A 27,533-nucleotide genomic window follows, 5' to 3' on the forward strand; every position below is an offset into this window, starting at 1 on the left:
TCATCATCTTCAAAAAAGTGAGGACATTTTGTTTTACTTCAACACTGAGCTTTTTCCCTTTTTGGTTTGCAGGTGTTGCCAAAATCCCATCTTCCATCTTTAGTTTCCTAGCCTTCCTCACCATTTTAGTTAAAACAGAAAATTCTTTAGCCATTTTTTCATTAGTCCAGCTATTTGGGGACAGGGTCAAAATTTGAACTTTACTGCAATTACTTGAAATCTGAAGCTTAATCTTAAGTTCTTCAATTAAGATGCCCATATCTTTATGGTTTTGGCACTCTTCTGTTTGTATTTGCGCAATATCGACTTGGCTCACACCAGCAGTTGTGGCAGTTGCCTTAGTAATGTTGCCTTGGGCTTTCAGAACTTTGCACTTTATGTATCCTATTGAATCCCTTTTGCTGATCCATTGAAGCTTGAATGGTGACTCTCCAAGTGATAATAATGAAGTATTAGCAGTAAAGCAAGCATCAACAACATCCATATCTTCAGTGGATGGTGATTCTTGCTTAGCCTAGTGGAATTATTCTTTTTAGGCCACTTCATATCTTCATTTGGTACAAATTTCCTGACCAGGTTTAAACATTGCAATGGTTACTGGTGTTAAAGTCTTCTTTATTACATGTTTTTCTTTATGAAACGGGTTGCAGCAAGTCTTCTGCACGAATTGAAATTTTGTCATTAGCAAGGCATTACAGTAGGAACAACTTCAGTAAAATTAAGCCCAGGCCTATGTTGTAGAAGCTCTTTGTCCACTGATGACATTTCCTTAACTGATCGTAATTGACTCTTCCCCCAATAGAATGGTGATGACTTATGACAATCAGCTACGTCTTATCCAACAAAGCAGCAGGGTACAAGGGTCTCTTGGTTCATTTTATACAATAGTTAATTAACCGATAACAAGCTATTTTGAAAGCTCATGAATATCCTGGTTTGAAGCACAGCAGATTCAGATTTGTTTGTATAAAAAATATACAAATTAGTGTATCAAAACACATTGTTTTAGAGCTTACCTTCAGCTACAACGATTATTGATTATTCAAACACTCAGTATTCAACACTAAGATTGTACAATGTCAACACCAAAAACTACACCGCACAGAAGACTGACACTGTGAAAACTGCCAATAATGAAAGCAACAATTGAAAGTGGTGATTCAGCAATGTATCACTGCTGCAAGAATAGAGCCTTACAGAATTATTGCTGCTTTATAATGCTGATGGAAAGTGGCCGACAATGCATATATACACCACCATGCCTTGCAGGGTTAAAACGTTCTAAAGCAAGATAGCTTTCTGTCATGATCTTTTAGATTTTATAATCTGAAGAGCATTTTCTGAGGTTTTTCTATATTTTTATTCTATACTGGAAAATAATGTAAAAACGCTTCTTAATAGCATCATTACTTTCCCTAAACCACAGACAAATCTTACTATTAAAATACACTACAATAACACTTTTTTTGATTTACAACTTCAAATTGTATTAATTTTTTGTATTTATCGATAATTCATTTTCCCTACTTTTGATGGTATTCTTACTCATCAATATGCAAGATCCAGAAATTTTACAATATAGCTTGGAAAGCTTAAAGCATGCTTTTTCCAGCTGTGGTAAGAAAAAAAAATGATTGAACCAGACAGTTGAGATATTGCCCCCCAAAAACAACCTAAAATTGGCACGTAGATAATTTTGGCCAACTTTGCAGATGCATATTTTTTCATCTAGGCATCCAATCTTAATTAAATTTGATCCACATATAGACATCATAGGTAGGAGTAACCCTCTGAAGTTTTGGTATGATTGGTTCATATGAAAATTAGCAGTGGTCGGTCAAACCCTGGCTCTTGGAATAGCACGACCAATTTTTTAACCACTTTAGAGGCTTGTGTCTATATTTAGATGTGGCTAAATCTCTAATTTTCACCAAGGTGGGATTCAGCATAAAAAGTTATCTATGTATATTAACGCAAATGACCAAATGTCCGCTAGAACTTTTAAAAAAGCCTAGAAAACTTGGCACATTTGCACCTTCATATGTGATGCCAAGATGAGTATCCTCTCTTTAACAGCCCCTAAAAGTTCAAACACTGAAGATACTGGACTGAAATTTGCTATATAACCATCAAAGACCATATAGAATCTTCACACCAGAGTTCATTAGATTTGAAGAGGGTCGAGTGGGGACACTTTTTAATATTGATCCCTGTGACATGGAATGACCACATAGATGCCTCTCATTATAACATATCTTTTTCAGCCAGTTGATCAACCAACTCCTCTTCGATTACACATTTGTGAATTCCTAACATACAGCTATACTTTAAGTATTTTGTACAAATATGAGCTGCTTCTATAAATTTTTCATTTCAAATAATAACTTGTTTTCAGTACAACTCAGTGGAAACTGTAATTAAAAAGGGAAAGAAAAAACTGCCTGACATATTCTTGTATCAGCATGTAATTCTCTATTCTAATTTGCATCTGTTTTCCCTTCTGAGAATTGCTATTCTTTTTCTTCGTCATTGTACAGTTCCAGTTCCCATGTACTGTTAATGGGCCTCTTCCACTTTTTTCTTCAAGTCCATGCATTGTTACTGTAGGAGAATTCATATGAGCCTACACTGTTGAAATATATTTTTGTCATCTTCAGTGTAAACTGGTGTAAGAATAGAGTTAAACTAGGAGCCCATATGACCTTATCTTCTTTATCAGAGTGACATTTTTTTCATTAAATGTATGAGGGGCATTCAATATGTAATGCAACACTTTTTTTTCTGAAAGCAGGCTGGTGATATTCGGGATTCCAATACACAGTATTATTCCTCAATCTTTTAGCTACAAAACCCTATTTTTCAACATAATCTCCATTCATTGTGACGGTCTTATGCAACCTTACAGGGAGGCTCTATATGCCTGCATTGTACCACTCTACTGGTTGACGTCAGAGCCAGTGTCTTGCTGCATCAATAACCTCCCCATAATCCATGCTCTGCTTCCCGTGGGGTGCATCCTTCATTGGGCCAGACAGATGGAAGTCTGAAGGTGTGAGATCCGGGCTGTAGGGTGGATGAGGAAGAACAGTCCAGTGAAATTTTGTGGAGTCCTCTCTGGTGCGCTGAAGGAGCAGTTCGTTCGCAATTTTGTGGTGACAAACACGCTGAAGTTGGTTCTTAAATTTCCTTGGGGTAGCAGAAGACACTTCAGAGTTGACAGTTGCACTGTGAAGGAATACTCAAACAGAATAATCCCTTCAGAGTCCCAGAAGACTGCCTCCATGACTATGTGCTGAGGGTGTGGCTTTGAATTTTTAATTCAGAACACAAGTACCATGGTGCCAATCCAATGTTATGCTGTTTTGTTTTCAGTTTGAAGGTATGAACCCATGTTTCGTCATCTGTGGCAGTGTTCAACAAAAAATTGTCATGATCAGTCTCATAACACACAAGCAGTTCCACACACGTGATCCTTCATTGCTCTTTATGGTCTTCTGTTAGGCAGTGAGGAACCCAGCAGGCAAACCTTTGAGTACCCCAACTGGTGGACGAGTGTCAGCGCTACACCCAGTTGAGCAGCAAGGTGTTTGATGGTGATCTGTTGGTCACCTCAGATGAAAGTGTATGCACATTTCGATATTGCAGAAGTCACAGCTGTGTGAGGCTGTATGGCACGTGGGAGATCAGACAAGTTTGCATGAACTTGTTGCAATGATTACAAATGCCTCACCCAATGACTCACTGAGCTTTTTTTTCACTGCGAGGACTTCGTAGATCCTATGAATATCCGTGATGCTCTGGTTTTGTGGCATAAGAAGTTAAATAACATCTATCTGCTGGGGAACACACCTCTGTTACAGACGCCATTTGAAGGCTGTGTATAGTACTGCTAGCTATGGGAACTTCATGGAACTATAGGAGCTGAAGAGGGATTATTCCATGATGTCCCACAACAAAGCCTGCATTTTTTCAACCACAATTGGCTGAGAGAGAAAGCGTTGCATTAGTTATCGAACGCCTCTCGTAAAAATTAAGTAAATATACTCACATTAGTACTCTATTGCCCACCTGATTTACACATATCTCTCTTTTTCAAACAATGCAATTATGAATTTTTCAGGAAAAGCAGGAAAAATTGAAGGAATTTACAGGGGAAAGAGTTCTGCACGAAGAAGAATTCAAGCAGTATGTCAACAAGCTAAAAGGCCGCAGTGCACTGTACAAACAAAACAGAGCAGCACTTTCAGCACTGAAAGCTGAAGCTGGAGTTCTGACCAGGACATTAGAGTTACTGAATTCCAAAAATGTAGCCCTTCTAAGGGAACTGGTAAGTTCATTGTCAGGCAGTAAGAGGGATAAAGAGAAAGGACTTTGATATTTGTCTCCTCTTGTTCGCACTGTAGATGGGCAGCTCTCCACCTGGGATCAGTGTGACCTGCCCCTCTTTCCATCTTTCCTGAACCAAACCCTTTTTCCTCCCTGAGGAATGAGAGTAAAAGTTTGGAGGCCTAAGAGTAACTCTGGTTTTCTAATTTTAAGTGTTTCTCTTAGAAGTATTTGGAATTTCCCCTCTTAAAGGTAAGTAATGGTCAGCCAGTCTGTCTCCTTATAATTTAACAGTTTTCTCAACTGAATTTTCAATTTGATGTGGTAAATGAAAAGATCTTAGGAGATACTTTTGTATTCCCTATTGACCATCAGATAAGCAGCAGAAGTTTTATTTTGGTTTCTGTTGTGTTAATTTCTTGTCAGGCCAGTGTCAAATGTAAATAAAATGTAGCTTTATTGTAGCACTGACTCCCAAGCTGGCATTTCACAATGGGATTTGTGTTGGCATGTTGCTAAACCAGTGGTAGAAGCATCAAATGAAATGTGATTGTGATTAAACTTGCACAGATTTGAGTTAGGGTGAAGGAGAGTATTTGGAATTGGTGGTGGTAGAATGAGCAATGATTCATATTACCGTTAGACCTTACTCTGAGAATGTTCATTTAGAGAGAGATCAGTGATAGTGAGATAGTTATATATGAGGATCTAAGGAATGTGATAAGAAAAGCAAATGGTTGACTTCGGTTTATTGGGAGAATTTTAGGAAAGCGTGGTTCATCTGTAAAGGAGACCACATATAGGACGTTGGTGTGACCTGTTCTTGAATACTACTTGAGTGTTTGGGATCTGTACAAGGTCAGATTGGAGGAGGACATCGAAGCAATTCAGAGGCGGGCTACTAAATTTGTTACCAGTAGGTTCGAACAACATGTAAGTGTTACAGAGATGCTTTAGGAACTCAAACGGGAATCCCTGGAGGGAAGGCGATGATCTTTTCATGGAACACTATTGAGAAAATTTAGGGAACCGGCATTTGACACTGACTGCTGAATGATTCTACTGCCTCCAACGTACATTGGACATAAGGACCACAAAGATAAGATACGCAAAATTAGGGCTCATATTGGGGCATATAGACAGTGGTTTTACCCTCGCTCTATTTGTGATTAGAATGGGAAAGGAAATGACTAGTAGTGGTACAGGGTACCCTCTATGATGCACCATATGGTAGCTTGTGGAATATGTGTGTGGATGTGGATGTAGGTCTTTACAGTAAGCAGCAGTCTACCTTTTTCTACATTGCTGCTTTTGCTTAACATGGAGTGCAAGACTATATTCATCCATTATTTCATAATGAGAGTGATTAGTTACTCCCAACAAACTTTAACCTTAATTACAAACCTTTTCTAATTTTTTTCTCACTTTCATGTTCAACATTTGTAAAGCAATCAGAGGTTAGAAGCTGTTTTAATATGGGAGTTAGATTCTTTAAAGAATCTTGGGTTTACTGATAAGTAACTAACATCACTGCTTTACTGATTCGTCATATGTTGCATACATCATATGATATGAGACATCATGAACATGGATGATGCTTATATTCGATTGGGACAGGCCACTCCCCTCACCATGAGTGTTGCTTACTCCTCAGGTGAGAGACTAATTTTACTACTGGTATGTAGACTTTCCCAGCATTTACTGCCGATGACAAGTTCTCAAATAACTTTTGTGATGGCACGCTATGGGAATAAAATGTGTCTAATACACAGTTGAATCATACAGCTGAAACTAGCAAAATGCAATAAAGTAAAAGAATAGGTTATTACAAGAGTAGACAGTTGAGATTGAAATGTGATTTATACTGTGCAAAACATTGTATGTGGCAAAGCAATGGAAAATGTTATATTGAAACTTTTTGTTCGTACATGACTAATGGGTCTATTTCTCTGTACACCAACATATTTGACTTCAAACTGGAATGTTTAAGAATAGTATATTTTAAATTGATTCCCAGTTAGTGAATGTAGGTTGCTTATGCAATAAAAAATTGAGGAATTATAGACATATAGAGCCCTGATTCCTACTTTCGAATGAGGTAAAATGTACTTATTCTTGACCAACTGAGATTGTGTTTGGGGTTGAGCATAATTTTTTACTGTGAAAGTACTCTAGAAAAAGGTGTATAATGTTTCTTTTAGTGAACAGAATGCATCATCCATGTTCATGTTGTCTCATGTTATATGATGTATGCAGCATATTGTTTCCTTGAGCATCTTTTTCATTATTAATTTTCAATGATTTATTTATTATTTATCGTTGACATATGGAGAAAATCTGTGTAGTTTCATTATGTTTTCTCCTAGTGTTGAATATCGACTGCAGTGTGCACTTACAGATTGTTATAATAGGTATTGAACAGTAGAGGGAAAAGACTGATGTATGCTAGACACTGTTGAGCAATGAAATTTAAAGCTAATTAAAGGTAGATAAAAGATGTATTTCGTAAGACAATGAATGTCAGTAGCTCAAAGGGTACTAATGAAAATTTATTGCAGCTCACATGTGATGGTTTCAGGAAGGAGGGTGGTTTGTTTGTGCTAATGGGAAGGAGCAAGAAGCACACACTCACACATCTGCCCCCCCCCCCCCCCCCCAAGCATGAGCGCGTGCACAACCGAGCACGCGCATGCGTGGACAGGATGAGGAATACGATTAGGGAGAGGATGGGAGGCATGAGAGGAATAAGGGGCAAGGAAGAAGGGCTTTGGAGACCTCTGAAAGAAAGATCTCTTTATTTTGAAAGCTTATACTGTATTTTCTGAACTTTTGCATTGTTTATCATTGTTGTTGTTGTTGTGGTCTTCAGTCCTGAGACTGGTTTGATGCAGCTCTCCATGCTACTCTATCCTGTGCAAGCTTTTTCATCTCCCAATACCTACTGCAACCTACATCCTTCTGAATCTGCTTAGTGTATTCATCTCTTGGTCTCCCCCTACGATTTTTACCCTCCACGCTGCCCTCCAATACTAAATTGGTGATCCCTTGATGCCTCAGAACATGTCCTACCAACCGATCCCTTCTTCTGGTCAAGTTGTGCCACAAACTTCTCTTCTCCCCAATCCTATTCAATATTTCCTCATTAGTTATGTGATCTACCCATCTAATCTTCAGCATTCTTCTGTAGCACCACATTTCGAAAGCTTCTATTCTCTTCTTGTCCAAACTATTTATCGTCCATGTTTCACTTCCATACATGGCTACACTCCATACGAATACTTTCAGAAATGACTTCCTGACACTTAAATCAATACTGGATGTTAACAAATTTCTCTTCTTCAGAAACGCTTTCCTTGCCATTGCCAGCCTACATTTTATATCCTCTCTACTTCGACCATCATCAGTTGTTTATCATTAGAAACATATTTTTTGACAAGAATATGGAAAGGATAGGTAGCTACTGTCTGCATAGAAGAGGCACCAAGTTGCAGACAGGCACAATGGAAAAGACTGCTAAAATATTAAAGCTTTCAGATGAAGTCCTTTTTGTGCAGTACAAAAAGAAAGCACACACGCACACATGCACACCCACACACACACACGCACACAGACATGTCTCAGAGCACTAGAGCCCAACTGTGGCTGCATCTGACAGAGCTGAAATCTGCTGGAATGGGTGGTGGGGATAAGCAGACGCATGACATGGGGTTGGGCAAGGATATAAAGGTACCGGTGGGCGAGGATGCTAGTGGAGCTTGCGAGAACTTGGTGAGCACAGGGTAGAGATTAAGATCCTGCATTGAGAGGCTGTGCTGGGGGAGGGGCATAGCGGAGAAGGGGAAGGGAGAAGTGGAAGGGAGTTTCAGACATCTTGGCACAATGGAACACATTTGTAGTTCTGGAGTGAGATCAGAGAAGGGGACAGACAGGTGGGAGATGAGAACTAGGAAAGGTTCAGGCCAGGGGGTTATGGGAAAGAAGGACATGTTGTAAACAGAGTTCCCACCTATCCGACTGAGAAAAGCTTGTGTCATAAGGTGGAATCCAGATGGCACAGGCCGTGAAGCAGTCAGTGAAGAGAAGTACAGGATGAAAGGCAGCATGTTCAGTAACTGGGTGATCCAGCCATCGCTTGGCGATAGTCATTTGTGTGTACAGGCAGCTTGTTAGCTATCATGCCCATATAGAAATTTGGTGGTGAGTTAGAAGGCCCTTTTCACAGGTGGCCTTGCCTTTGACAGGTAGAAGATACCTGTGATACGACTGGAGCAGGTGAAATTTGAGGATGTATGGAATGGGTGCACCAATGGTATAGGGGGTTGCGCCTTTGATTAGTAATCAAAATGTAAAAGGTTAATCTTTATTTCAGGGCATGATGAGAGGCAGTGGGAAATGTGAATCACTGGCTCCAGTCCTGGTTTGTACTCAATCATGAGAGCAGTGCTCCTTTGTGATTGGACAGTGGGTATTTTGGAGGTGAGGCATTAGAGATCTGTTGCTGGACAGAGTTGGGAGAGTAATTTCTGTTTGTGAATGACCTCAGTGTGACTCTTGGCATATTTGGAGAGGGACTATTCAACACTGTAGAGATGTCAGACAAGGGCAAGGGTGGCTAGGTGGTATGGAAGGGACTTCTTGGTATGGAATGGGTTTCACTCGTCGAAGTGGAAGTGTTATTGGTGGTTGGTAGGTTTGATGCAGACAGAGGTACAGATGTAGCGATCTTGAGGTGGAAGTCAACGTTGAGGAAGGTGGCTTGTTGGATTGAGGAGGACCAGGTGAAACAAATGGGGGAGAAGGTGTTGAGGTTGTGTAGGGATGTAGATAGGGTGTCCTCACCCTTGGTTGAGGTCAAGAAGTTGTCCTCACTGAATCTGAACCAGTTGAGAGATTTGTGATTCTGGGTGGTTAGGAACAATTCCTTTAGATGACTCATGGATAGGTTGGCATATTCTGGAGCGATGCAGGTGCCCAGTGCTGTACCATGGATTTGTTTGTGCTATGTTCAAAGCATGCAGCTTTATTGTATGATTAAATGATGATGGCATCCTCTTGGGTAAAATATTCCGGAGGTAAAGTGGTCCCCCATTCGGATCTCCGGGCGGGGACTACTCAAGAGGGCGTTGTTATCAGGCGAAAGAAAACTGGCATTCTACAGATCGGAAGGTGATCCCTTAATTGGGCATGTAGGTTAGAAAATTTAAAAAGGGGAATGGATAGGTTAAAGTTAGATATAGTGGGAATTAGTGAAGTTCGGTGGCAGGAGGAACAAGACTTTTGGTCAGGTGATTACAGGGTTATAAATACAAAATCAAATAGGGGTAATGCAGGAGTAGGTTTAATAATGAATAAAAAAATTGGAGTGCGGGTAAGCTACTACAAACAGCATTGTGAAGGCATTATTATGGCCAAGATAGACACGAACCCCACGCCTACTATAGTAGTACAAGTTTATATGCCAACTAGCTCTGCAGATGATGAAGAAATTGATGAAATGTATGATGAGATAAAAGAAATTATTCAGGTAGTGAAGGGAGACGAAGATTTAATAGTCATGGGTGACTGGAATTCAACAGTAGGAAAAGGAAGAGAAGGAAACATAGTAGGTGAATATGGATTAGAGCTAAGAAATGAGAGAGGAAGCCGCCTGGTAGAATTTTGCACAGAGCATAACTTAATCATAGCTAACACGGACCTGGATAAACTGAAAGAACCAGAGATTGTACAGAGTTTCAGGGAGAGCATAAGGGAACAATTGACAGGAATGGGAGAAAGAAATACAATAGAAGAAGAATGGGTTGCTTTGAGGGATAAAGTAGTGAAGGCAGCAGAGGATCAAGTAGGTAAAAAGATGAGGGCTAGTAGAAATCCTTGGGTAACAGAAGAGATACTGAATTTAATTGATGAAAGGAGAAAATACACAAATGCAGTAAATGAAGCAGGCAAAAAGGAATACAAATGTCTCAAAAATGAGATTGGCAGGAAGTGCAGAATGGCTAAGCAGGGATGGCTAGAGGACAAATGTAAGGATGTAGAGGCTTATCTCACTAGGGGTAAGATAGATACTGCCTACAGGAAAATTAAGGAGACCACATGAATATCAAGAGCTCAGATGGAAACCCAGTTCTAAGCAAAGAAGGGAAAGCAGAAAGGTGGAAGGAACATATAGAGGGTCTATACAAGGGTGATGTTTTTGAGGACAATATTATGGAAATGGAAGAGGATGTAGATGAAGATGAAATGGGAGATATGATACTGTGTGAAGAGTTTGACAGAGCACTGAAAGACCTAAGTCGAAACAAGGCCTCGGGAGTAGACAACATTCCATTAGAACTATTGACGGCCTTGGGAGAGCCACTCCTGACAAAACTCTACCATCTGGTGAGCAAGATGTATGAGATAGGCGAAATTCCCTCAGACTTAAAGAACAATATAATAATCCCAATCCCAAAGAAAGCAGGTGTTGACAGATGTGAAAATTACCGAACTATCAGTTTAATAAGTCACAGCTGCAAAATACTAATGCGAATTCTTTACAGACGAATGGAAAAACTGGTAGAAGCCGACCTTGGGGAAGATCAGTTTGTATTCCGTAGAAATGTTGGAACACGTGAGGCAATACTGACCCTACGACTTATCTTAGAAGAAAGATTAAGGAAAGGCAAACCTACGTTTCTAGCATTTGTAGACTTAGAGAAAGCTTTTGACAATGTTGACTGGAATACTCTCTTTCAAATTCTGAAGGTGGCAGGGGTAAAATACAGGGAGCGAAAGGCTATTTACAATTTGTACAGAAAGCAGATCGCGGTTATAAGAGTCGAGGGCCATGAAGGGGAAGCAGTGGTTGGGAAGGGAGTGAGACAGGCTTGTAGACTATCCCTGATGCTATTCAATCTGTATATTGAGCAAACAGTAAAGGAAACAAAAGAAAAGTTCGGAGTAGGCATTAAAATCCATGGAGAAGAAATAAAAACTTTGAGGTTTGCCGATGACATTGTAATTCTGTCGGAGACAGCAAAGGACTTGGAATAGCAGTTGAATGGAATGGACAGTGTCTTGAAAGGAGGGTATAAGATGAACATCAACAAAAACAAAATGAGGATAATGGAATGTAGTCAAATTAAGTCGGGTGATGCTGAGGGAATTAGATTAGGAAATGAGACACTTAAAGTAGTAAAGAAGTTTTGCTATTTGGGGAGGAAAATAACTGATGATTGTCGAAGTAGAGAGGATATGAAATGTAGACTGACAGTGGCAAGGAAAGCGTTTCTGAAGAAGAGAAATTTGTTAACATCGAGTATTGATTTAAGTGTCAGGAAGTCTTTTCTGAAAGTATTTGTATGGAATGTGGCCATGTATGGAAGTGAAACATGGCGGTAACTAGTTTAGACAAGAAGAGAATAGAAGCTTTCGAAATGTGGTGCTACAGAAGAATGTTGAAGATTAGATGGGTAGATCACATAACTAATGAGGAGATATTGAGTAGAATTGGGGAGAAGAGGAGTTTGTGGGACAACTTAACTAGAAGAAGGGATCGGTTGATAGGACATGTTCTGAGGCATCATGGGATCACCAATTTAGTACTGGAGGGCAGCGTGGAGGGTAAAAATCGTAGAGGGAGACCAAGAGATGAATACACTAAGCAGATTCAGAAGGATGTAGGCTGCAGTAGGTACTGGGAGATGAAGAAGCGTGCACAGGATAGAGTAGCATGGAGAGCTGCATCAAACCAGTCTCAGGACTGAAGACCACAACAACAACAACATGTTCAAATGTGAAGTAATTGTGGGTGAGGATATAGTTGGTCATGGTGGTCAGGGAGGAGGTAGCAGATATGGAGTCAGTCAGGCCTTGGGAAAAGGAGTGTTTAATGGTGGCAAGGCCATGGGCATTGGGGATATTTGTGTAGAGGGAGGTGGCATCGATAGTGATGAGCAGGGTGCCAGGTGGTAAACGAACAGGAACTGTGGAGAGTCATAGGAGGAAATGATTGATGTCTTCTATATAGGAGATAGGTTGTGGGTAATAGGCTGAAGGTGTTGGTTCATGGGAGCAGAGGTTCTCCCTGTTATGGGAACTTGTGCCGAGTTTATAGGTGGACCTATCTGTCAGCTGGCAGAGCCCCTGTGCCAGGTATTCCTTACTGCTTGTATAATCACAGTGGTGAAGACTTTGTTGGCAGGTAGGATCATAAGATCAGGGTCAGTTAGGTGGTGGATTGTGGTTCTTTTTCCATGTGTAAGATAGGTTTCAGTGTTGAAGGATTTGGGGAATAGTCAGTCATGCTGGGCTTGTTAAAGATCTTCTCTCCTTCTCCCAATCCCAACAGTGGAAACACTTTCTCACCACCAACCCTATCTGTCATGCTCAATCCAAAATCAGTGTTGAATCCTGCCTGACTTGATTACTCCTCCATCCAACTGTGATCCACCCCCCTTGCTCCCAAATCAGTCTGTGTTAACTTTCAAACTATCCTAATAATGTTGAGCCTCATCTCATGATCACTCCCCAAATTCCACAGCATGGAAAGTAGCATTGCAGTAAGAACAGCAATACACCAAATCCACCATTTAAAAACTGATCTTATAATTCTGCCAACAAAGAATGCATTACTATCGTTATAAACCACAGGAATTACCTGGCAGACATACTCTACCAGCTTTCAACACATCCACCTACAGACCCCACCACAGTGCCTCCATTCCAGAAATCGCAAGATCTCCAGTCCCTCATCAAATCCTTAGGTCCATCCCAGAACCTCTCCCCTTAGTCTCTCTCTCTCTCTCTCTCTCTCTCTCTCTCTCTCTCTCTCTCTCTCTCTGTCCCTCCTTCCACCCCTCCCTCTCCCTCCCCCTGCCATCTCCCCCTCCCTCCTCTCTCTCCATCCCTCCCCTCCCTCACCCTCTCTCCCTCCCTCCCACCCACCCTCTCTCCCTCCCTCCCACCCACCCTCACCCTCTCTCCCTCCCTCTCACCGACCCTCACCCTCTCTCCCCCGACCCTCTCCCCCTCTCCCCCTTCCCCCCTCTCTCTCCCCCCCTGCCCCTCTGCCCCCCCCCCAAACCTCCTCACCCCCACAGCCCTCCAATCCCACACTCCTATCTTCTATTCTACATGCTACCTAAAGGCTGTAAACCCAACCACCAAGCTTGCTCCATTGTGGCTGGTTATTGTGCCCTCACAGAGAGAAAGTGGATCTCATGGACCAATACCATCAGCTCTTACGTGTTACCTACCCTCCTATGTAAAAGATACCAATCATTTCTTCCTACGACTCTCCAGAGTTCCTGTTCCTTTACCACCTAGCACCCTGCTTTTCACTATCGATGACACATCCTCCCTCTACACTAACAACCCCAATGCCCTGGACCTTGCCACTATTGAACACTGCCTTTCCCAATGCCAGACTTATTCCAAACCTACTACCTCCTTCCTGGTCACCATGACCAACTATATCCTCACCCACAGTTACTGCTCCTTTGAAGGTATCACCTACAAACAAATCCATGGTGCAACAATTGGCATCGGCATGGGACCATACTATGCCAGCTTATTCATGGGCCGTCTAGAGGAATCCTTCGTAACCACCAACAATCTGAAATCTCTCAACAGGTTCAGATCCACTGATGACATCTTCGTGATTTGGAACAAGGGAGATGACACCCTGTCCACATCCTTCCATGACCTGATCACCTTCCTCAGTGTTGATCTCTCATCTCGAGGATGGCTAGAAATATTTGTCTGTTCACATCACACCTGTCAACCCTCAACAATACCTCCACTTCAATAATGGCCACCCGTTCGATACCAAGAAGTCCCTTTCATACAGCTTTGCCATCCAAGGTCATTGCATCTGTAGTGAAGAGCAGTCCCTCTCCAAATATGCCAGGGGTGTCATGGTGACCTTCACAGACATAAAATACACTCCCAGTCTTGTCCAGAAATAGATCTCCTATGCTTTGTCTCTGTAGTCACGTACAATCTCCCACATACCCACACAAAGAGCTCTCCTTTCATGACTCAGTACCACCCTGGACTGAAGCAAGTGAATCACATTCTCCACCAGGATTTTGACTACCTTTCATTGTGCCCTGAAATGAACAGTTTCCTTCTTTTCTCATCCCTCTCACACTGATATTCTGCTGCTCACCGAACTTACGCAATATCCTTGTCTGACCCTCTCAACTCCTTGGCTCATGGCTCATATCCCTGCAATACACGTAGATGCCATACCTAACCATTTTATTTGTTTATTTATTTTTTGAGTCATCAGTCTTCTGACCGGTTTGACGCTGCCCGCCACGAATTCCTGTACTCTCCTGTCCTATGCCAACTTCTTCATCTCAGAGTGCCACTTGCAACCTACACTCTCGAGTATTTGCTACATGTATTCCAATTTCTGTCTTTCTCTGCAGTTTTTGCCTCTACAACTCCCTCTAGTACCTAGAAAGTCATTCCCTGATCTCTTAACAGATTTCCTATCATCCTGTCCCTTCTCTATGTCAGTGTTTTCCTTTCTGATTCTGTGCAGAACGTCCTCTTTTCTTACTTTATCAGTCCATTTGATTTTCATCATTCATCTGAAACACCACATCTCAAATGCTTCGATTCTGTTCTGCACTGGTTTTCCCATAGTCTGTGTTTCACTACCTTACAATGCTGTGATCCAAACATACATTCTCAAAAAATTTTCCCTCAAATCAAGGCCTATGTTCGATACTAGTAGGCTTCTCTTGGTCAAGAATGCCCTTTTTGCTAGAGCCATTCTGTTTTTGATGTCCTATTTGCCCTGTCTTAGGTTAGTTTTCTGCCTAGTTAGTAGAACTCCTTAACTTCATCTACTTCTTGACCATTAATTCTGATGTTAAGTTTCTCACTATTCTCATTTCTGCTACTTCTCATTACTTTCATCTTTCTTTGATTTACTATTAGTTCATATTCTATACTCATTAGATTGTTCTTTCCGTTCAGCAGATAATGCAATTCTTCTTCACTTTCACTCAGGATAGCAGTGTCGCAAGTGAATCATATCATTGAGATCCTTTTCCCTTCAGTTTTAATTCCACTCCTGAACCTTTCTTTTATTTCCATCATTGCTGCTTTGATGTACATGTTGAACAGTAGGGGTGAAAGACTACATCCCTGTCTTACACGATTTTTAATCCGAGCAGTTCATTCTTGGTTGCCTACTCTTATTTTTCTCTCTTGGCTCTTGTACCTGTTGTATATTACCCATCTCTCCTTGTAGCTTACCCCTATTTTCCTCAGAATTTTGAACATCTTGCACCATTTTACATTGTTGAATGCGTTTTCCAGGTCAATGAATCATGTGAATGTGTCCTGATTTTTCTTTAGTCTTGCTTCCATTATCAACCGCAATGTCAGAATTGCCTCTCTGGTGCCTTTACCTTTTCTAAAGCCAAACTAATTGCATCTAACATGACCTCAATTTTTTTTCACATTCTTCTCTATATTATTCTTGTCAGCAACTTGGATGCATGAGCTATTAAGCTGATTGTGCAATACTTCTCACACTTGTCAGCTCTTGAAGTCTTTGGAATTGTGTGGATGATATTTTTCCAAAAGTCAGATGGTATGTGCCAGGCTCATACATGCTACGCATCAGTGTGAATAGTCATTTTGTTGCCACTTCCCCCAATCATTTGAGAGATTCTGATGGAATGTTATCTATCCCTTCTGCCTCATTTGATCTTAAGTCCTTCAAAGCTCCCTTAATTTCTGATTCTAACATTAGATCCCATACCTCTTCTAAATTGACTCCTGTTTCTTCTTCTATCACATCTTACCGCTCTTAGAGGCCTTCAATGTACTCTTTCCACCTATCTGCTCTCTCCTCTGCATTTAACAATGGAATTTTGGTTGCACTCTTAATGTTACTAGCCTTGCTTTTAATTTCACCGAAGGTTGTTTTGACTTTCCTATATGCTGAATCAGGCCTCCTGACAGTCATATCTTTTTCGATTTCTTCACATTTTTTATGCAGCCATTTCGTCTTAGCTTCCGTGCACTTCCTATTTGTTTCATTCCTTAGTGACTTGTATTTCTGTATTCCTGAATTTCTCTGAACATTTTCGTACTTTCTTCTTTCATTGATCAACCAAATTATTTCTTCTGTTACCCATGGTTTCTCTGCAGTTACCTTCTTTGTACTTATATTTTTCTTCGCAACTTCTGTGATTGCTTTTTAAAGATGTCCATTCCTCTTCAACTGTACTGCCTTATTGCTGTACATATAGCCTTAGTGAACTTCAAGCGTATCTAGTCATTCCTTAGTACTTTCATACCCCACTTCTTTGTGTATTGAGTCTTCCCGACTAATCTCTTAAACTTCAGCCTATTCATCATCAGTACTACAGTGTGATCTGAGTCTATTTCTGCTCCTGAGTATGCTTTCCAATCCAGTATCTGATTTCTGAATCTCTGCCTGACCATGATGTAATCTAACTAAAATCTTTCTGTAACACCTGAACTTTTCCAAGTATACATATCCCTCTTGTGATTCTTGAACAGAGTATTCACTATTATGATCTGAAAGTTGTTACAGAACTCAATTAGTCTTTCTCCTCTCACATTCCTTGTCCCAAGCCCATATTCTCGTGTAATCTTTCTTGTACTCCTTCCCCTACAACTGCATTCCAGTCCCCCATGACCATTAGATTTTCATCTCCCTTTATGTACTTTGTTAATCTTTCAATATCATTGTGTACTTCCTCTCTCTCTTCATCTTCAGCATGCGACATTGGCATGTATACCTGAACTATCATTGTCGGTGCTGCTTTGCTGTGGATTCTGATAAGAACAACCTTATCACTGAACTGTTCACAGCAACTCACTCTCTACCCCACCTTTCTATTCACAACAAATCCTACTCCTGTTATACCATTTTCTGCTGCTGTTGATATGACCTGTACTCATCTGACCAGAAATCCTTGTCTTCTTTCCATTTCACTTCACTGACCCCTACTACATTTAGATTGAGTCTTGGTATTTCCCTTTTCAGATTTTCTAGCTTCCCTACCCCATTCAAGTTCTGACATTCCATGCTCTGACTCATAGAATGTTATCCTTTCGTTGGTTGTTCAATCTTTTTCTCATGGTCACCTCCCCCTTTGCAGTTCCCTTCTGGAGATCCGAATGGGGGACTATTCCAGAATCTGTTCCCAATGGAGAGATCATCATGACACTTTCTCACTTACAGGCCACATGTCCTATGGATACACATTATGCCTTTAATGGAGTGGTTTCCATTGCCTTCTGCATCCTCATGCCGTTGATCATAGTTGGTTCCTCCATCTGTAGGGGCAATTTCCCACCCCAAGAACAAGAGAGTGCCCTGAACCTCTGTCTGCTCCTCCACCCACTTTGACAAGGCCATTGGCAGAATGAGGGTGGTTTCTTACGCCAGAAGTCTTCAGCCACCAGTGCTGATTATTAATCAAAATTTAAGCGGTGGCGGCTTTTGAACCTGGAACCGAGGACGTTGTGATTACTAATCAAAGGCGCAACCCCTAGACCACAGGTACACCCATCCCATACATCCTCAAATTACACCTGTTCCAGTCGTGTCACAGGTATCTCCTACCCTGTCAAAGGCAAGGCCACCTGTGAAAAGGGCCATCTGACTCACCACCAGCTTTCCACGTGGGCATGACAGGTAACAATCTGCCTGTCCGCATGAATGACCATCGCCAGACTATCGCCAAGAGATGGCTGGATCACCCAGTTATGAACATGCTGCCTGTCATCCTGTGCTTCTCTTCAGTGACTGCTTCACGGCCTGTGCCATCTGGATTCCACCTTTTGACACAAGCTTTTCTCAGTCAGATAAGTGGGAACTCTCTTTACACCATGTCCTTCTTTCCCATAACTCCCCTGACCTGAACCTTTCCTAGTTCTCATCTCCCACCTGTCTGTCCCCTTCTCTGATCCCTCTCCAGTACTACAAATGTGTTCTATTGCACCAAGATGTCTGAAACTCCCTTCTCCTTCTCCACATCTCCTTTCTCTCTCTGCTATGCCCCTCCCCCAGCACAGCCTCTCGATGCAGCATCTTACACCTCTACCCTGTCCTCACCAAGTTCCCGCAAGCTCCACCAGCATCCTCACCCACCGGTACCTTGCTTTCCTTGCCCAACCCCATATCATGTGCCTGTGTATCCCCACCACCCACCCTAGCAGATTGCTGTTGCTGTCGGATGTAGTTGCAGTTGGGCTGTAGTGCCTTTGACATTGTCAGTGTGTGTGTGTGTGTGTGTGTGTGTGTGTGTGTGTGTGTGTGCGCACGTGTGTGTGTGTGCGTGCGTGCGTGCGCGTGTGTGCATGTGCATGTTCGTGGCCGTGCGTGCATGCATGCGTGTACTGCAGAAGGAGTTCTTTGAAAGATTTAATACTTTAGCAGTTTTTTCCACTGTGCCTGTCTCTGACTTGGTGCTTCACTTATATGGTGATTATCAATCTGTCCTTTCCATATAGTTGTTATTCCATCCTGGACTTTCCATTTTTTGAAATATATGTTTTAGGTTTATATAACTTTCATATTGAGTCCATAAATTGGTAAGTAATCAACTCTGTTGTTATAATGAAGTCTGCTGTTACCATTTTTACATAGTCTGTTCGGGAAGCTCAGCATGGTGTATTGGGATTCCGTGCTACTGAAGAGAGATTGGAAGAAGTCTCTAGTGAGAAAGCAGATGTTGATCAAGAGAAAGGAAAGACATTAGAAGAAATGTCATCTGTTGTTGTGCAATTAACACAACGTATAGCAAGTAGAAAAGCTCTGTTGGCACCAATAATAAAGGGTAATCTTTTCAGTGATTAGATGCCTTTTGGCTAAACTCATTTTGTGCACCACATAGTTCAATGTTACATTTGCTGTGGTACAGTTTTTAAAAGCACTGTCACTGATTTAATCTATGCAATTTTGTTTCACATTATTAAGGCACTTGACTGAGCTATGCTTTGCACTATTTTGCTTGTTAATAACCTTTGATTAGTGTGAACTACATTTTTTGGCACAAAAATTGGTGCACTAATAAGCATATACGTGCTTAAGAAAGTCATTTGCAGGCAAATCATAAGGGGAAAAGCTATATGATTGTCATAATGATCATTTTAGATGTACTGGAAAAGTAATGCAAATTTACTTACACAGAGAATTATTTTCACATAATCCAAGTTCTGTGTCTTATATTGTGTGAACTAGTGCATCTTCACAAAAAAAGTTAAAGAATTACCAGTGATATGAGTAATTGGAAATGTTATTTAGGTACAATTTATAGGCAGATACAATTGCCTCTGAAGGCAACAATCTCTTTTAATGACTTTTGGTGAGAGAAAGAAATATAACATGTGGCAAAATTTTAGCTATAAAGTGGGTACAGTAGTATCTGGATTTGTGGCACTCCAAAGAATCCTTGTTTTGGCCAACCAGTGGCTATGTATGTGGAATGAGACCACATGGAAACCTGTCTTGGTGAACTTCTTCTGGTGTCTTTGTAAAAGCTTAGGCAGACATATTCAAGTCTTCTGCTGAATTAGTATGCTATTTTCTTCAAGACTGATTGTGACAATTTGTCCATTGACTGCAGTGGAAGTATGCATCATGCTTCTTCCACACTCTTCTGCATGCACTCTTTTGTTAGGTAGGTCAGTGTACTGTGGAGCTGACCTTTCTCCTGTGGGAGCTTATCTGACTTGTTTACATTCTGGATCAACCTCCTCCCCCCCTCCGCGACCCGTTGCAATAGACCGAACTGAGGTGACTTCCCATGTTTTCCGTGCATGCTTTCAGGTGTTCAGCATAGTCCGACAGTATCCCTGGCATTGAGTGCACATGAGAATACAACTTGCAGCACTCGATGTAGATGACTGGGTAGGTCATTGATATGTTCTGCACAAAATTGAATCTGAATTGGGGCTGAAGACCCAGAAGCACACCATTAATCAATTGCACAAAGATAAATTGAGAGATAATTATAATACCTAACAAATATTAAGGTAAATTTATTAAACAGGAGAACAGCTGCATGTAGCAACAACATAATTAGTATATAACAGCACCAAGTAAGAGTATATTATCAAGAGCTGATCCATTTGAGTAGCATCAGATTCACCCACTGCATGATACCAGTTGATTAGCTTTGTGTATACCTTAACATTCATGCTCTGCTCACCTTTGGTACTGCTGATACATAATGAGTTGGATGTGTACGTGCCAACCTTCAAATGGCCTCACCATAAAAGTCACCGATACTTAAGCTCAACATATCATTGTGCAATTGAAGAGAGAAACAGTATGGGCCTTCATTAAATTTACAGATTTTAAGCTACAATCACTGTTGCCAAATGAACAGGTCCTTGTGGAGACATTAAGTCCTCCCTGTTGCCTATATTCAGCTAACTATAGCATGGTTGAGACTAGCATTATCTTCATGTTTGATTATATTGTGTGGATTTTAACTTGTGAAAAAAGAAAAACAAAAATGATGAAACGTGCAAGTGCCACAACGGTAGTTTACTGTCGTTATAAGAAACAGAAATGAAATGCAATGTCCATGGATGAATGTCCACACAAGTAAGTGCAAACAGATATGTCTCTATGAAAAGTTGTCTGAGATGACCATGGATGAATGTCCACAAAAATAAGTACAGACAGAAATGTGTCTCTGAGAGGTTGCCTGGGAAGTGCCAACATGATGAAATCCGTGAGTCATCATAGGCGGCAGAGTGGAAGGGTGCTGAGGGTGATCGACTGTAAGATCCGACCTGGCACTCGTAGTATGTCCTCGACAACAACAGGCCTCAAGTATGTTGAGTGTTGTCACAGGCGATGGCTTGATAGTGATAATTGCCAGTGGGATGACGGTATTTCCTGGACGTTGCGTGTTGGTGGTTGTCGGAGGCGATAGGTTGACAATGATAGCTGCCGGTTGGCCAACAGCACTCCCTTGCCAATTGGGCATCCTTGTGCCTTGTAGTCTTGGGTCCAGCAGAGATGAATAAGGGTAAGATTCGATACATTGTAGCAGTTTCGATGTCTGTACACTTACACCATCCAGTTGAAAGTACTTCTAGAATTTGGAATGACATACATAAATAATGTTTCTTGTTATTTATATGGCTCAAATACATTGACACACAAGCTCTTTTTAGAGGCAGTGTGTGAAAAAATATGCAGATTGTGAAGAATCGCTTAAGTTTGATTATTTAAATAGGAAAGAAATTAGGTGAATTGTAGGGAGACCACTTCACCACCACAGTTAATACCAAAAATGTTCATTGCAGCACAGATGCTTGTAAAAGTGATGAATTAAGAAAATGGCATTATCATGGGGATTCACTCCAAATTCAATTTCTAGCTAAGGCAAAAACAGTAACCATTCTAAGGTGAAAAATTACAGTTTAAATGGAAGATAAACAATTTGAATTTGTGGTGGATAAGAAGGAAGTGTGCAGGTTTTGATGTAGTCAGTAAAAAACATTTGCAAGAATGTTCTAAATTATGAGCTGAATCTGTAACTAGGGAGATAAAGAAACAGAATACAGTGAAAAGTGAAAAGAAGAAAAAAACAATTACTTCAACTATAAATACAAGATAAAGAAAGTAACACCAGATGCAATGTACTTTTAAAAACTTTTAAGTCTCTAAATTATTGAGTGGTACTTTAAATTGCAAAAGAAATTATTTTGTAATAGATATAAACAGCGTTAATGTTGCTTGAATGGTTCTCAGGCCCGTTCTCATGTAGGCATGAGGCAACTTCTCGTCGTCTTCATCTGCAGCCTTGCAGGGAGCTAAAGTGGTGCGTCAATTTGTAGGATAGCTTGCTAGAAAATCTCAGGTCCTAGGTGAGGGAAGAGCTTTGATGTGACTACATCTACGTGATCACTCTGCTATTCACAATAAAGTGCATGGCAGAGGATTTAATGAGCCACCTTCAAGCTGTCTCTCTACCGTTCCACTCTCGAATGGCACACGGGAAAAACGAGCACTTAAATTTTTCTGTGCGAGCCCTGATTTCTTTTATTGTATCGTGATGATCATTTCTTCCTATGTAGGTGGGTGCCAACAGAATGTTTTCACAATCGGAGGAGAAAAGTGGTGATTGAAATTTCATGAGCAGATTCTGTCGCAACGAAAAATGCCTTTGTTTTAATGATTGCCACTCCAATTCACGTATCATGTCTGTGACACTATCTCCCCTATTTTGTGATAATACAAAATGAGCTGCCCTTCTTTCTACTTTTTCAATGTCATCCATCAGTCCCACCTGATGCTGATCCCACACCACACAGCAATACTCCAGAATAGGGTGGACAAGTGTGGTGTAAGCAGTCTCTTTAGTAGACCTGTTGCACCTTCTAAGTGTTCTGCCAATGAATCGCAGTCTTTGGTTTGCTCTACCCACAATATTATCTAAGTGATTGTTCCAATTTAGGTTATGTGTAATTGTAATCCCTAAGTATTTAGTTGAATTTACAGCCTTCAGATTTGAGTGACTTATCGCGTAATCGAAATGTAGCTGATATCTTTTAGTGCTCATGTGAATAACTTCACACTTTTCCTTATTCAGGGTCAATTGCTACTTTTCACACCATACAGATATCTTATCTAAATCATTTTGCAAGTCATTTTGATCATCTGATGATTTTACGAGGTGATAAATGACAGCATCATCTGCAAACAATCTAAGACAGCTACTCAGATTGTCTTCTATGTTGTTAATATAGATCAGGAATAATAGAGGGCCTATAACACTTCCTTGGGGAACGCCGGATATTACTTCTGTTTTACTCGATGACTTTCCGTCTATTACTACGAACTGTGACCTTTGTGACAGGAAATCATGAATCCAGTCGCACAACTGAGGCAATATTCTGTAGGCTCGCAGTTTGGTTAGAAGACACTTGTGAGGAAAGGTGTCGAAAGCCTTCTGGAAAACTAAACATATGGAATCAATTTGACATCCCTGTCGATAGCACTTATTACTTCATGAGTATAAAGAGCTAGTTCTGTTTCAAAAGAACAATATTTTTGAAACCGTGCTATGCGTCAATATATCGTTTTCTTCGAGGTGCTTCATAATGTTCGAATACAGTATATGTTCCAAAACCCTACTGCAAATCGACGTTAGTGATATAGGTCTGTAATTCAGCGGATTACTCCTACTTCCGTTTTTGGGTATTGGTGTGGTTTGAGCAATTTTCCAGTCTTTAGGTACAGATCTTTCTGTGAGCGAGTGGTTGTTTATAATTGCTAAATATGGAGCTATTTTATCAGCATACTCTGAGAGGAACCTGACTGGTATACAATCTGGACTGGAGGCCTTGCCTTTATTAAGTGATTTAAGCTACTTCGTTACTCCAAGGATATCTACTTCTATGTTTCTCATCTTGGCAGTTATTCTTGATTGGAATTCAGGAATATTTACTTCGTCGCCTTTGGTGAAGGAGTTTTAAAAACCGTGTTTAATAACTCTGCTTTAGTGACACTGTCATCAGTGACTTCACCGTTGTTATCGCGCAGTGAAGGTATTGATTGTGTCTTGCCACAGGTGTGCTTTATGTATGACCAGAATTTCATTGGGTTTTCTGCCAGATTTTGAGACAGAATTTCATTGTGGAAATTATTAAAAGCATATCGCATTGAAGTACGCATCATATTTCGAACTTCTGTAAAACTTTGCCAATCTTGGGAATTTTGCGTTCTTTTGAATTTGGCATGCTTTTTCTGTTGCTTCTGCAACAACGATCTGACCCGGTTTGTGTACCATGGGGGATCAGTACCATCACTTATTAATTTATGTAGTATATATCTCTCAATTGCTGTCAATACTATCTCTTTGAAGACATTCCACAACTTTTCTACACTTACATGATCAGATCGGAAGGAGTGAAGACTGTGTCTTAAAAAGGTGTTAAGAGTATTTTTATCAGCTTTTTTAACTAGATATACTTTGCGTTACTTTTTGATGGTTGCAGGTGTTATGGTATTCAGCCTAGCAGCAACTGCCTTGTGGTCGCTAATCCCTGTATTCGTCACAATACTCACTATTTGTCCAGGATTATTTGTTGCTAAATGGTCAAGTATGTTTTCGCAACCATTTATGCTTTGAGTGGGCTACTGAACTAATTGTTCAAAATAATTTTCTGAGAAAGCACTCAGTACAATTTCGGATGACGTTTTATGCCTGCCGCCAGCTTTAAACATATAATTTTTCCAGCATATCAAGGGTAGATTAAAGTCACCACCGACTATAATTGTATGAGTGGGGTACTTATTTGAAATGAGACTTATGTTTTCTTTGAACTGTTCAGCAACTATATCTTCTGAGTCGGGGCGCTGGTAAAATGATCCAGTTAATAGTTTAGTCCGATTGTCAGGTATAACCTCTACCCTTGCTATTTCACACGTACTATCTACTTAAATTTCGCTACAAGGCAAACTACCTCTTACAGCAATAAATACTCCACCACCAACTGTATTTAATCTATCCTTTCTGAACACTGTTATATCGTTTGAAAAAAATTCGGCTGAACTTATTTCCGGCTCTGTACCTACATCTATTTGATCTTCAGTGCTTTCTATTAGGACTTGGAGCTCTGGTTCTTTCCCAACACAGCTACGACAATTTACAACTACAATACCAATCGTTTCCACAACTATGTTACTGTGTTTTACCTGCCCACTTTTGGATGGACGTCCATTCTGTGGTTCCCTGAGCCCCTCTAACCTAAAAAGCCGCCCACTCCCTTACACACAGTCCCCGCTACCCGTGTAGCCGTCTCGTGTGCGTAGTGGACTCCTGACCTATTAAGCAGAGCCCGGAAACCCACCAACCGATGGCGCAAGTCAAGGAATCTGCAGCCTACACGGCCACAGAACCACCTGAGCCTCTGATTCAGACCCTCCACTCGGCTCTGCACCAAAAGATCACAGTCAGTTCTATCGATGATGCTGCAGATGGTGAGCTCCACCTTAATCTCGGAAGCAAGACTGACAGTCTTAACCATTTCTGCTAACCGCCCGAAACCAGACAGAATCTGCTCCGATCCAAAGTGACACACGTCCTTGGTACCGACATGAGCCACCACCTGCAGTTGGCTGCACCCTGTACTCTTCATGGCATCGGGAAGCACTCTTTCCACATCCGGAATGACTCCCCCCCAGAATGCACACAGAGTGCACACTGGCTTCCTCCCCCTCCATGGCAGCCATGTTCCTAAGGTGCCCCATTACGCACCTAACGTTGGAGCTCCCAACTACCAGCAAACCCACCCTCTGTGAATGCCCAGTCCTTGCAGGCCTAGAAGCTTCCTCGGAACAGAGTGGATAACTGCATCTGGCTCAGAGACATTGTCAGCCACAGATAACACCCGAAACGTGTTCGTCAAACGAACCAAGGAGACCCTACGATCGGCCCCTCAGAAAGTTTTTGCTGCCTGCCAGACTTTGGAATGATCTCCCACTCGACCAGGGATGAGAGGTTAACCTCAGTGCAGGCTGTGCCTTGGGGGGGGGGGGGGGGGGCACAGCAGTGGACCAATTGGAGGACATGTGGGACGTGCTCGAAGTCCCTCGCATCCCTGCATTCGATCCCCCACAGTGATGCCCCTTGGCAGCAGCCCCAAGCTGTGTGATGAAAGCCAAAACAGCCTGGAGCTGTGAGCGAAGGGTCGCCAACTCGGCTCGCATCTGTACACAGCAATCACAGTTCCTATCCATCACTGCAATTGCTCCTGCTTGAAGCTCGTAAAAATATGTAACACACGAATGGTATACTTGCCTTATTAGTAGCAGGAACAAGCGATGCTGCTCTCACTGACAATCTAACCGACACTGCTACCCATTCATAACAGATAACAAATGAAGATGCTCAATCTCTGCTGACAAGCTCCCGGGATATGTTATAGTTTGTGCTCTATGAGAGAGAGTGTTAAGTAGGTATCAGTTGCAGAGAAGAGAATCTAGTGAGAACACACTAATAGGAACTGAAAGCGAGGCACCAACGTTTCGAACACATACTTTAGGGTTGTTGCTTGTTGTCGGTCTTCTGGCAGCACACAGAGTGCAATTAGCAGTTCGTTGCTCTGGCAGGTTCCCTTCCTGCGGGCATCTATGCTTACCATATAAATTGGCTTGCCAGAGCTGCTGCCAGCAATTATGCCTGATGATTATAAGCATCTTCCTCATTGAAATATTGTGCAGTTTACACAATATTTTACATTACCTCTCGGACCTATCCAAGCAATTATAATGTCAGGAAAGCATAACATAGGATGGCTTGAAATTTGGTGAGCTATAGAAATATATGTCATAGGATGTGTAAATAAAGTTAGATTGTAATGTGCATACTTTCTCAGTTTTGATTGTCATAAAGTTCACTGAAGAAAAAGCTCTGAGTTTTTATCAGTGAAATATACTACAAAGGACAATAAATATGAAATTGTTGAAAAGATGGGTGGTTCAGCATGATTTTCGATTATTATAAAAAATGGAGTAAAGAACTTGCATCAAATTTTGTGTGAATAATGGAATCAAGTGCTCTAAAACACTTGAAATGTTGACAGTGTCATACCCTGAATCTGCTCTAAGTAAAAAAAAATGTTTACAAGTGGTACAAGCTCTTCCAAGATGACTGAGAAGATGCCAATGATGAACCTCACTCTGGACACCCCAGCGCATAAACAACAGATGATAACATCAAAGCTGTGAAGAAAATTGTGTTGGAAAATCATCGAATTACCATAAGAGAAGCTGCTGAGGATGTTGGCATATCGGTCAGCTCATGTTAGACAATTTTTTTGGATGTTTTGGGTATGAAATGTGTGTCAGCGAAATTCATTCCAAAACTTCTCAATTCTGATCAGAAGAACCGTCGCCTGAGTGACACTCAGGAGCTCTTGAATGACGTCATTCATGATCCTGATTTGCTCAAAAGGGTTATAACTGGTGACAAAACATTGGTTTATGGTTATGACGTTGAAACCAAAGCCCAATCGCACCAATGGAAGCATCTTGGAGAGCCAAGACTGAAAAAAGCATGCCCAATTCAATCAAATGTCAAAGCTTGGCTCACTGTTATTTTCGATTACTTTGGTGTAGTGCATCATTAATTTTTGCCTCAAGGTCATACAGTCGATAAAGAGTATTACCTTCATGTTGTGCACCATTTTTGAGAAGCAAT

The 27,533-nt window shown here is 41.2% G+C and overlaps 1 protein-coding gene across 2 annotated transcripts in view; it reads left to right on the forward strand.

Moving 5' to 3' along the window:
* LOC124777230 (intraflagellar transport protein 81 homolog) overlaps positions 1-27,533 on the forward strand; it is a 112,218-nt gene that overhangs the window by 65,111 nt on the left and 19,574 nt on the right. For both annotated transcript variants that reach the window (XM_047252557.1, XM_047252556.1), the window contains exons 8-9: positions 4,121-4,327; positions 18,956-19,145. In XM_047252557.1, the coding sequence (XP_047108513.1) occupies positions 4,121-4,327; positions 18,956-19,145 (397 nt within the window). The remainder of the gene's footprint in view (positions 1-4,120; positions 4,328-18,955; positions 19,146-27,533) is intronic.

The sequence above is a fragment of the Schistocerca piceifrons genome, chromosome 2 (genome assembly GCF_021461385.2).
Source record: "Schistocerca piceifrons isolate TAMUIC-IGC-003096 chromosome 2, iqSchPice1.1, whole genome shotgun sequence".
In the NCBI taxonomy this organism is placed as follows: Eukaryota; Metazoa; Arthropoda; class Insecta; order Orthoptera; family Acrididae; genus Schistocerca; species Schistocerca piceifrons.